Here is a 12,777-nt window from a genome sequence, read left to right on the forward strand (position 1 = left end):
GTGTGGACTATGTTTTCTACGATCACATACCTGTGTTGCAGCATGTGCCCAAATTTGATCCCCTTTTAGGGCTGAATTCTGTTATTTTATATAACACATTTTATTTATCTGTTCATCTGTTGATAGTTATTTAACAAAGCAATTTTTTAGTTGATATGTCTTCTGATAATTAGGTTTTAGATTTTATTATTATACATCTGAAATCAAAAGGGTTGAATTCTACACCTTGTTTGTGTGAAAAGGAGAGTGAGTAATATATAGAGAGGTGAATAACACAGATGACTATACATTTACAATGCTTACATAAATATAATCACATAAATGCTATTTTTTATTTGAAATTCTAGCTTTTCAAAGTTTGTGAGGTGTGTGTGTGTGTGTGTGTGTGTGTGTGTGTGTATACGTACACAAGCCTATGGTGTTTATGCTGGTGCTCTTGTCCAAGTGAAAGCCAGAGTTTGACATACACTGTCTTCCCATTCACGTCTACCTTATTTCATGTATTTTACTTTATTTGTTGAGACAGTGTTGCTCATGGTACCTAGCACTTGCTGCTTTGGGTAGATGGGGTGGCAAGTGAACTCCTGGGATGGGATCTGCTTGCCTCTGCTTCTCTCATCCTGGGGTTGCACACTCACACCACCGTGCTTGGCTTTGTATGTGGTTGCTGGGCCTCCAAGATGAAGCATTTTTCCCTCTGAGCCATTGCCCAGACCTGAAATTCAAAGTTTTTTCTTTTATTTTAGAAATGGGCGATAACACCAATTTTTGGATGAGGATTTTTAGAGTGAGGGAAGGTTTGAGTATTGAAGAGTTCTTGCTAACAGCAGCTTCACTTTGTCTTTATTTCATTTGCTTGGATTCACTTAGCAAATGCTGCAAAGTAGCATGCAGTGCACCGGAAGGTAGGTTCTCTATTCAGTGTTTACAAGTAATGGATTGAAGATTTAACAATTGACGAGTGAATGAAGTAATTGATAATTAATTTTGAAGGTCTTATCATAGCTTAGACCTTACGGAAAGTAGAAAAATTGTAAAATGGTATCACAAGTTGATAGCAAACATAATAAACTGTAACATTGAATAATTTCTTCTCTTGTGTTCTTTAAATTCATTTCTTCAGCTAGAAGGGTTGGTTGGATGTGATTATAGAAAGCTGCTTGCTGCATCCAGTTACTCTCAGGTCTGCTGTAGGTTTTTACAGTCATAGGATACACTTCTGTTGGTAAGAGTTCCTGCCTTCTAGTCTAATGTAAGCATTGAATTGTACAATCCAGTTGCTGAGGAAGCAAAATACCTTCTGCCCACCTCCTCACCCCACACCCAACACACTTGACTCTCTAAGGCTTTGACATTCACAGTTGCCCCCTTCTGGAGAGACTCAGAGACAGCTCTGTTCTGTGGGCCAGGCCATGCTCAGCAGGGTTTTCTCCACTTGTTTCTAGTTCATTGGAAATTTTTTTATCTGCTGATACTGTTGTTTTTTACTGCAATGGTATGTGTTTTGCTTTAACCATTTCTACATATTTTGAGCTATACATTTGTTATTTATACATCTTTAATTTTTTTATAGAGCTTTTCTGGGGATCTTACGCATCGACTTCCTCTTTTAGGAGAAAAACAGGAGGTAATTGTTTTTCTGTCCATATTTCTGAGAGCAATGTAAAAACTGGGAATTAACTTTCTTAATTTTCTTTTCTGTTTTAATGTCTAAAGGCTAAGGAGAATGCAACAAATGTTACCTTTACCGGAGACAAAATTGTAAGTAATCCCGCATTGGAGCAGTCGTGGATATGTTTGATGTTTGAATAGTTTTCTTTCACTGTTGTAATATTTAAGAAGGAAAGTAAGACTAGAAATTGAACACCAAAACTGTACACGGTAATGGCTGTTTCTAGGAGACACTATGAGTGTTTTTTTTTTCTTCTTTGTATTTTCTAGATTTTTTTTTTAAAACAAACCATCAAAAAAATCCATATTACCTTGGGAATCCTTCCCCTCTGTCAATATTTATGTGTAAACAAGAAAAAAAACAGTTAAAAAATTTAAACTTAGTCTGAAATTATCTGTGTTAGAATATAATTGAAAGAATCTTTAGAAAATTGAAATAAGGCCCAAATTAGTTATTTTTTTTTTTTAATTTTTTATTAGGTATTTTCCTCATTTACATTTCCAATGCTATCCTAAAAGTCCCCCATACCCACCCACCCCCACTCCCCTACCCACCCACTCCCCCTTTTTGGCCCTGGCGTTCCCCTGTACTGGGGCATATAAAGTTTGCATGTCCAGTGGGCCTCTCTTTCCAGTGATGGCCGACTAGGCCATCTTTTGATACATATGCAGCTAGAGACAAGAGCTCCAGGGTACTGGTTAGTTCATATTGTTGTTCCACCTATAGGGTTTCAGTTTCCTTTAGCTCCTTGGGTACTTTCTCTAGCTCCTCCATTGGGGGCCCTGTGATCCATCCAGTAGCTGACTGTGAGCATCCACTTCTGTGTTTGCTAGGCCCCGGCATAGTCTCACAAGAGACAGCTATATCTCGGTCCTTTCAGCAAAATCTTGCTAGTGTATGCAATGGTGTCAGCGTTTGGAAGCTGATTATGGGATGGATCCCTGGATATGACAATCACTAGATGGTAAATTAGTTGTTTTTATCAATACAGTTGTGTGGAGGCTCATTTATACGTATTTTCTGGGGGCCAGAAAATCAACTCTGCCGTTAAAGAGTACTTGCTGCTCTTCCAGAGGACCCACATTCTCTTTGGTTCCCAGCAATCTCAGCAGGCTCACAGTTACATGTAACTAGCTCCAGATGCCTCTTTCTGGCTGCTATGGGTACTCACATACATACATATGCATATGATTTTTTTATAAAAAGAACATATTGCTAATTCCTCAAAAACATTTCCAGTCTAAAATATAGAGGAAGTATATAGTAATTGTTTTAGATCATCTTTTTTCACAAATCTATTAAAGTTTTAAATTTTAACTTTTTATTTTTTAGATTTTGGGCTTTCTTCATTTCACAAATCTAACTGACTTTATAGACCAGGCAAGCTTCCTAAGTTCTGGGATTGCAGGCCTGGGCTACATTCCTACCTTGTGTCTCTAGCTGTGTAACAGTTTTATTAAGCATACTATATATCACACAGTCATCCTTTTAAAGTGTAAAACTTGGTGGGCTTTAGTGTTTCACAGTTTACAGAACCACTAGTGGTGAGCTTCAGAATTCTTGGCTCTGAAAGTCTGTACCCACTGTCAGTCCACACTGCCCCCTTCCCCACAGCCTCTGTCCTCAGCTACTAATCGCATAGTACATGATCTTGTGTGTGGCTTCTTTCCCAGTTTAACACTTTGGCCTTAACCTTTCTTCATGTCTGCTTAAAGCACTAAGAGCTATCAGGGATGAGTGATGAGGGCCTGTGCCTATGTAGCCCTGCACATGTGTGTGGCTATCTAGATTTCCAGGAATAGTTTAGAGTTCAAACTCCACAGAGACTCTCCATTTTATAACTTTCTTTTTCTTTTAACAATTTGTTCAGCTTCTTGATAAGTACAGCTGCTAATGTCATATCAGGCAGCTATGATTGTTAACAGTTGATATTGAATGGTTTTGTCAAGTGTCGTATGTTGTAACAATGAGTGGTTCTGTGTCAGGTCAGAGAAAGCTTTTCCCTTAGAATAGAGGATTTTAGCAACTTGCCAGTCAGCTCAAATGAATGGCTTTTGGGGGACCTCTAAGCCTGTTTTACCTTTTCTTGTGGCTGGCATATAGTTGGTCAGAACTTGAAAACATTAATAGGACAGGGCATGTTGACATACTACCTTTAATCCCAGCATTCAGAGGCAGGTAGATCCCTGTGAGTTCTAGGCCAGCCTAGTTAACATAATATTCACTGTTTGTGTTATGTATCCTGTTGGTTTTGACAACTGTATAATGACATTCCCACCATGATACTGTTATACAGGGTAGCTTCAGGGCTTTAACAATTCTCTGTTCTTTGCTTTTCATCTCTCCATCCTTCCTAATAATTGACAAATTGCTGATCTTTTTACTGTTTATTCAGTTCTACATTTTTTGGAATATCACCTGATTGTAGTCAGATGACTATATAGCTTTTTCAGATTGACTTCTCCATAACATACATTTGAAGTTTTTAAATATTTTCTGGTGGTTAGATAGCTCATTACTCTTTAGATCTGTGTAATAGTTCACTGTCTGGTTATATCATTGTTTGGTATTTACTCACCTGTTTTGGACATTTTGATTGCTTTTAAGTGTTAGCTATGAACGTTTTGTGAGGTTGTTGTGTGGATGTAGACTTTCAGTTCATTTTGGCAAGTGCCAAGGAGAGTGATTGATGACTGTATGGTAACTGCATGCTAAGTTTTGTGATAATTCTCACAGCTTATTACTTCATTGGAAATAGAATGTATCAGAGACAGAATTACTCTGTAAAACATCTGTGTTTAGATTACCACATGCAATGTTCATGATCTGTTAGATGGGGGAGGTGCATACATGTCATGGTGCACAAGTGGAGGTCAGAGGACATTTTTGAGAGCTGGGTCTCTCTTTCCACATTTATATGGGTTCTAGGGAATCAAAAGCAGGTCACTAGGATTCTGCAAACAAGCGTCTTCACTGGTTGAACCACCTCACTGGAGAAATTAGCTGCTGCATTGCTGTGGTAGCATGCTGTGCTGTTTTAAATCACTCACCACCTATTGCTTCCCAGATCAGGCAGGGTAATGTCAACTTTTAGTCCTGGATAAATTGTTGGTGCCAGGTATATATAAACATAGAATTTAACTTGAGGATTGTGGCTGTGGTTTTGTCTGGGCTGACAGCTCCCTAAAGAATCCAGCTAAGGACCTGCCTGTGTTCTGCTTGACTCAGCAATCCCAAGGCCAAGCGGCATCTTGGTTGTTTGTGCTAAGTATATTTAGAGACAAACATTCTGGGCTGCAGCAGCATAGAGAAAGTGGGCAAGCAGTAGGTAAGAGCACAAAACCTGTAAAGTACAAGGGCAGAGGGAGATATTTGGAAGGAAAGGAGCTTTGCAAAGCTGGTGTGTATTCCAGGACAGATACATGCTTTAAAGAGACTGTAGCTAGTTTTCATGCTGGCTGGCCTTCTAACTACACACACCGAATAAAGCCTTGCCTCAATTTGCAAGGACTAGGAATGGATCTTTTCTCTTTATCTTTTTAGCTCCTGATGTTTTAGGAAATCTTACTAAAATAGTAGGCACTCAGCCGCAAGCACTGAGACTTGGCTGGGACTATAGCTCAGTAGTAGAATGCTCACTTTGTGAGCACGCCGTCTTAGATTCAACCTCAGAACTGAAAACAGTGAAAGGAAGGCAAGAGACAGGCAGGCAAATGAACAAGCACAGATAGATGCTGGGAGCCACATAGGACAGTATTTGCAATTTACAAAAATAGTTTAGAAAAGAAACTAAGCAACAAGCCTTCAGAACACCCCTCCCTCCTGCCTTCAGTGACGAACAGAATCTTCTATCATCTAGAATGTGCTGTTTTCTGTAAACTACTGTGAGTTATGCAAAGAAAGTGTCAAATTTAAATGCAGTTTCTAAAAAGCCTCTCAAGACATTCACACATTAGATGTAAGAAAGACTTTGAACTTTTTAATATGTGCTCAAAAGAATGAAAGGAAATTATGGACAAAACACTAAGGGAAATTAGGAAGAAACTGATAAAAGTTATAAAAAGGAATAAGCAGAAATCACGAAGTTGAGATACATATAGTGACTTATTCCTGTAGATGCTGTAAGCCAGCACTTGGGAGGCTGAAACAGGAGGGTTTCAATAAGATTGAGATCAGCCTGGGATACATGGTGGCACCCTGTCACAAAACAACAACAAAACTGGAAACCATGAAGCTGAAAAGAGCATTGGCTAAAGAAAGAAACTGATGAGGGCTGTCACCATTTGAGCAGGTAGAAGAACCCATCCAGAGATGGTCAGTTGAAGTTACCTGTTCAGAGGACTAGAGAGCAAGGAATGAAAACAAATGAACAAAGCCTTGGAGACCTATGCATCTATCATGTGGACCAGTGTGCATATAATGGAAGTCTGAGGAGAAAAGAGGTATAAAAGAATAAACAATAGCTAAAAGCTTTCGAAATTTAATGAATTTCTAGGATTGGGATACTCAAAGGGTTCAAGACTCCAAGTAGGAATGAATGGACAAGATTTTGTGCCCGTAAGTTGTAATGTAATTCATTCACAAAAATGAAGTACTAATATGTGCCACAACATAGATAAATTTGAAAACTGTGAGACCAGTCAGATGTTAAAGGACAAATATGGTTTAATTCAGCCATTGATGTGAATTGTCCACGGCAGACAACAAATCTCTGGAAGCAGGAAGTAGGTTAAGTTGTTTCAAATGGTGGCGGGAAGGAGAGAGGGAGTTTTATTGCCCAATAAACAAGGGTCTACTTTTAGAAGGTTAGCACTAGGGCACTTGTCTAGTCCCAGCTACTTAGGACAAATCTCTTAAGTACAGGTTAAAGATCAGCCTGAGAGACAGTATCTCAAAATAAGTTTTGGTGTCCAAGTCCATTGAATTATGCTCAGTAACATTGTTAAAATTATGACGTATGTAAAATTTACCTCAATTAAATAAAATCAAACAACAGTAACTACTTATCTGATAGGTTTGTTAAGACTGAACAAGTAGCAAATGTTACATGCCTAACAGAGTGAGTGCTGGGCACATACATGCTGCTTTTGCAAGCTTCAAATCTCTAGACTGAGAACTGAAGGTACTACACTTATCAAACCCTATACTATGAAAATTAATACATTTTGAAATTTATAAGAGTAGTTTTAAGATGTAAGAGTTAATAGCAGAATGGTTAGTTATACAAATTGGTTAATGACTAAGTTCAGGGAAGGTTCAGTAACTGTGAGGAATAGAACATAGGATTCTTACGACTTTGAAGTTACACATTTCTCAGCATCCTCCTTGAAGAAAGATTGGAAGAAATCAAAGTAGGGTTTCAGCATGACGTAGTTGTTACTGAAATAACCAGTGAATATAGAGTTGAAGGATGTGTCTGCTTGTTTGGACTTGAAGTTGTGTGTCATAAAATCTGTTGCATTCTATGTTTCCTCTTGGGTTGTAGGACATTTTGGTTATTAGAGAAAACCTGTAATTTCATAGGGCTAAAATGTATAAATGTGTAAAAGCTGGGTTTCATAGATTAGTAATGTTTACTTAGAGACCTCTGGGTAAAACCTACTTTTAAGTTCATAGTAACTGGGGCTGGAGAGATGGCTCACTGGTTAAGAGCACTGACTGCTCTTCCAGAGGTCCCGAGTTCAATTCCCAGCAACCACATGGTGTCTCACAACTATCTATAATATGATCTGATGCCCTCTTCTGGTGTGTCTGAGGACAACTACAGTGTACTCATATATACAAAATAAATAAATAAATCTTAAAAAAAAAAGATCACTGTAACAAGCTGCAAGTCTACGTAGTTGTGCCTCTTCACGGATGGAGAAAAGACCAGTGGCTTTCCTCCATGGTAGGCACCAGTGCTTACTTAACAAGCCATAGTCTCCCAAAATGTTGGTAGAAATTAAAACTAGGTCAGGTTGGAAGAGTCTCAGCAAGATTGAGGCTGAAAACCTGGCGATTGCAAGCATTAGACTTTTTATACCCTCATCAGAAACAATATGATGGCGATTGCCAGTAAGAATACAATTGTAGTTGCCAGGTTTCAATGATGTTTGCAAGTTATGTAGGATATGCAGAATTAATGTCTAAGAATGATTATTCTGTCAAACCTGTATATGCTTTGCTGACTTCTAGAGATTACAAAGATACACAAGTAATCTGAATGCCTCCCTACTTAAGGGGATGCCTTGGTTTCTCAGGAACTGAAAGGCACACAGTGCCCAAGGAGACATGAGCTTAAGCCTGAAACACCTATGATGCATACCTCTGAAAGTAGCTAGACCAGGTCAACTCCATGATTCCCTGCATCTCCAAGTCTCCTTTTTCTTTATAGTTTAATCTTGTTTGTAAAAACTCCTGAGTGAGAAAATCAGTGGCCACTGTTTCTTAGAGTCAAGAGCTATTAACTGCCTGACTCTAAGAGGCACTGCCTTCCCACACACCTAGACTAGGTTTAGGAGAGAGCTTTTATTTAAATGTGAGACCATGCCAGTATAGGTTCTGGTAGTTTGGGGAAGGGAATTTGATTCAGGAGTGTGTGTGTGTGTGTGTGTGTGTGTGTGTGCGTGTGTGTGTGTGTGTGTATACACTCATGTATGTATTCTTTCCTGTATTTATATCAAGAATTTTTATGTGATGTAAATAATTATTCTAGCATGAGTTAAACTCAGTGATTTTTAATTACAGTTTTTCTTTGTAAAAGATAAATACATTAAATTTAGACCTTGTATAGCAAGAATGCAAGGGACTATGTTGTATCAGTTCATGATCTTGCCTACTTTGCTGTGTGGTGTATAAGCTTGTCTTGCTTGTGATGACCATTTCTGTTATTGAAAGCTGAGGACTTTCTGGGCTGTATCCTGAAGTGATATTCCATAATGTATTACTAACTTGTGCTCTAGATTCTTGAGACTTGAAGTTTTGATGCCCCCTTTTTCTCCCTAGGCAATGCATGAACCATTGCAGACTTGGCAAGATGCACCATACATTTTTATCGTGCATGTTGGCATCTCGTCCTCAAAGGAATCACCAAAAGAAAATGCACTAAGTAATCTTTTTACCAGTAAGTTCAATTCTTGTCTTTTAAAAATATTTGTTATTTTCTATTTGTTTCACACATGATCAATATGAAATGGGAAAATTAGCAATATTTTTGAATGTGTAGGCACAATCCCAAATACATTCCATGAATCACAGATACTTGGTTCTAGTTTGGCTTTCTTGCTGTGAATTTTTTTTTCTTATAAAGGGAAACATTTAATTGGGGCTGGCTTACAGTTTCAGAAGTAGTCCATTATCATCATGGCAGAAAGCATATTGACATACAGGCAGACATGCTTCTAGAGAAGGAGCCTGCTATGAGTATTTTCAATTAGTATTCTTTAGTATTTTGAAGTAAATTTTTCAAAACTCGAATCTCTATGTTAAAACTTGGGAATTTTGAATTATCATTGACAACTTCTTTCTTCCTTCCTTTCTTCCTTTCTTTCTTTCTTTCTTTCTTTCTTTCTTTCTTTCTTTCTTTCTTTCTTTAAGAATTATTTATTTTATTTATATGAGTACATTGTCGCTGTCTTCAGACACACCAGAAGGCGGCATTGGATCCCATTACAGATGGTTGTGAGCCACCATTGGTTGCTGGGAATTGAACTCAGGACCTCTGAAAAAGCAGTCAGTGCTCTTAACCTCTGAGCCATCTCTCCAGCCTGACAATTTCTTAATATCAAGAGTTTTTCTCTTTTTTAGAGATTTATTGTACTTTTAAAAATTATGTGTTCATGTGCAATTAATTATATCCATGTGAGTCAAGGTTCCTATACTGGGGTTACAAGTTGTGGTAAGCCTCCTAGCATGGGTGCTAAGATCTGAACTTGGGTCCTCTGGAAGAGGGGTTTGTACTCTGACCTGCTGAGCAATCTTTCCAGTTCCTCAAGCATGTTTGATCTTCCTTCCTTCTTTGTAACTACACAGCTGGCAGTCTTTACCTTTCACCTGGAATTTTGCAGTAACTAGTTGTAGTTTCGCTGTGGTTTCCATTTTTGGTTTTCATTTGTACTGTGTAGTTTCCTTCCCTAGCCTTGCTTTCTCAGTAGAGTATCCTTACTTACTTCTGAATTTATTGGCAATATTGGTACATTTTATTACTAAATACAATGTTTACTATAGATCCCCCCCCCCCCAGATTATCACTTAATTAGATAAAGATGCCCTTGTTTTCCAACTTTACTATTTTCTTCTTTTTAATACTAAGGAGGAAGGCTCAGTTTAATCAAAGGCTCAATTGTATATGGATTAAAATTATCATAGAGTAGGCATGCTTGCTTTTACCTATGTAACCCAGCTCTTTAGAGCCTAAGGCAAGAGGATTATAAATTCAAGACCCAATCCAGGAACCCTAGCAGGCTAAACAGTGAGGCCCTGTATTTTTGTTGTTGTTTGGGTTTTTTTTGTTGTTGTTTTTTTTTAAAGGAAGGATCACATAGGCTTCCTCCTTGGTGATGCTGAGCTGTGTTGTATTAACAGGTTCCTAGATTGAAACCATTCTTTAAGTTTTGCTTTGTCTTAACACACACAAACACACCTGTATCTTTCCATTCATATACATTGTTTCTTTCCATTCATATACATTGTTGGGCTCCTTTTGTTTATTGTTTGTGTTCAAGATGAGTTTTCCTGTAATTTTATTTTCTTTTTATCACTGATTCGGCATGCAGATTATGATAACCTCATGTGAATTGGAGAATGTCCCTACTTTCATAGACTATGAAACACTTTTAAAGAGTAAATTCACCTTTTTTTTTTTCTGTGAGAGCTTTCCTGTACTACTGTTGCCATCTGATATATAGACTGTCAGCCTTTATATGAGTAGACTTTCTCTATGAGAAGTATTTTATTCTTGTCCTTCTCTTCCCCTCGAATCAGAGGTGTATGTGTTTTGAGAAATTCTTGATTGCTTTTACAACTTCAAATTTATTGACAAGTCTTTTTTTAGTCATATTTCTTTGCAAGTATCTCTATTTTTTTCTTTTACAGTCTTTAATATTGCTAGGCAAAGTGGATCTACATAATCCCAGCAATCAGGAGGTTTGAGGCAGGAGGATCAAGGGGTTCAAGACCATGCTTGGCTACATAGTGAATTTGGGGCCAGCTTGGAGTCTTTGAGACCCTGTTACAGAACCCTAGAAATGATGGTTTTGGGTGATGGCTTGGTCAGTAAAGTACTTGTCGCTCTAGCAGAGGTTCTGAGTTTGGATTCTTAACTCGCAGCTGACAAGCAGGCCACAGTGGTAAACCTCTGTAATCCCAGCACAGGAGAGGTAGAGTCAGATCCCTGGAACTTGCTGGCCAACCAGCATAGCTGGTGAGAGCCAGATCTTTTTCAAAAAATAAGATGGAAAGTAACTGAGGAAGCTGCCTGACACCAGCCTCTGTCCTCCACACATGTGTGCATGCTTACACAAAACATGTATGTATATCATACAGAAAACCAAGAATTACATAAATAATAACATTTTTCATATTGCCTTTGTCTTTTTTTTTTTTTTTTTTTTTGGTTTTTCGAGACAGGGTTTCTCTGTGTAGCCCTGGCTGTCCTGGCACTCACTTTGTAGACCAGGCTGGCCTCGAACTCAGAAATCCTCCTGCCTCTGCCTCCCGAGTGCTGGGATTAAAGGCGTGCGCCACCACGCCCGGCTGCCTTTGTCTTTTATAGTTAGTTAAATCTCCATGGAATTTTGTTTTGTTTTTGGCTTTGTTAATTTCCCAGACCATTTTACATATTTCATTGACCTTTGTTTGTTTGTTTTTTTATTTTGTTTCTTTGAGACAGGGTTTCTCTTTGTAGTTCTGGCTGACCTGGAACTCGCTTTATAGACCACGTTGGCCTTGTACTCATGTAGATCCTCCTGTCTCAGCCTCCTGAATGCTGATACTAAAGACTTATGCTACCACACCTAGCTCATTGACCTTTCTTACTTGACTTTCTTTTAGATTTTTGTGATCCTTGTGTTGAGTCTTTAACTCCCAATTCGAAATGGGCTTTACTTTGCCCTGTAGTGATATGGAGGTATAGCTGATCCAGGTGGACCAGGTAGTGACCTGCTGTAATTTCTGGAACTCAGAATGTATAATTCTCAACCTTCCTAATGCTGCAACCCTTTAATACAGCTCCTCATGTTGTGGTGACCTCAACTATAAAACTATTTTCATTGCTGCTTCTTTTTTTTTTTTTTTTTTTTGGTTTTTTGAGACAGGGTTTCTCTGTGTAGCTCTGGCTGTCCTGGCACTCACTTTGTAGACCAGGCTGGCCTCGAACTCAGAAATCCGCCTGCTTCTGCCTCCCGAGTGCTGGGATTAAAGGCGTGCGCCACCACACCCGGCTCATTGCTGCTTCTTAACTATAATTTTGCTACTGTTATGAATCATAATGTAAATATCTGATATGCAAGATATCTGATATTTGACCCCTGTGGGAGTCATTTGACCCCAAAGGGGAGTGCGACCCACAGGTTGCGAACTGCTGCTCTGGCTTCACACTTTTCTGACAGGTAACAAACAGGCAGAGAAGAGCAGTTGCTGGCCTTTATTTTCAGTTGTCTCAGAGAGAGGGACGAGAGAGGCCCACTTCATGCTCAAACCTGACCCTGGTCCTTTCTCCTGTTTGACTCTTACTTGTTTTAGTGCTCACAAAGGAACTGCATGTAAACGGGCATACCTTGTTTTCATGACCGGAGTCCAGCATGACTGTGCTTCAACCTTCTTCACTGTTCTGTCTCCATTCCATTTTGATTCCTGGAAATATTTGTCTTGTTTTCACATTTAATGTCCTTTTTTTTTTTTTTTCTTTTTCTCCTTTTTTGTTTTTTACACATTTGTTGGAGGAAGCACATTAAGGCATGGTTTGATTAACAGTACCACCTGGAAGTCTAGAATTATCTCTGAAAGTTCTCTTCTTTCATTTTTTTTTTTTCCCAGTGCTGGGATTAGACCCAGAGCCCACATATGCTATGCAAGTGTTGTACCCAGCTCAGATGTCTTGTTTTGTCTAGCTGTATAGTCTAGGT

General features: G+C 38.7%; 1 protein-coding gene across 4 annotated transcripts in view; it reads left to right on the top strand.

Moving 5' to 3' along the window:
- Tmem87a (transmembrane protein 87A) overlaps positions 1-12,777 on the top strand; it is a 48,043-nt gene that overhangs the window by 10,224 nt on the left and 25,042 nt on the right. For all 4 annotated transcript variants that reach the window (XM_021182509.3, XM_085834542.1, XM_021182494.3 and 1 more), the window contains exons 5-7: positions 1,574-1,627; positions 1,717-1,761; positions 8,660-8,777. In XM_021182509.3, coding sequence (XP_021038168.1) covers positions 1,574-1,627; positions 1,717-1,761; positions 8,660-8,777 — 217 coding nt within the window. The remainder of the gene's footprint in view (positions 1-1,573; positions 1,628-1,716; positions 1,762-8,659; positions 8,778-12,777) is intronic.

This window comes from Mus caroli, unplaced genomic scaffold (genome assembly GCF_978045245.1).
Source record: "Mus caroli unplaced genomic scaffold, Mus_caroli_1 scaffold_2, whole genome shotgun sequence".
Lineage (NCBI taxonomy): Eukaryota > Metazoa > Chordata > Mammalia > Rodentia > Muridae > Mus > Mus caroli.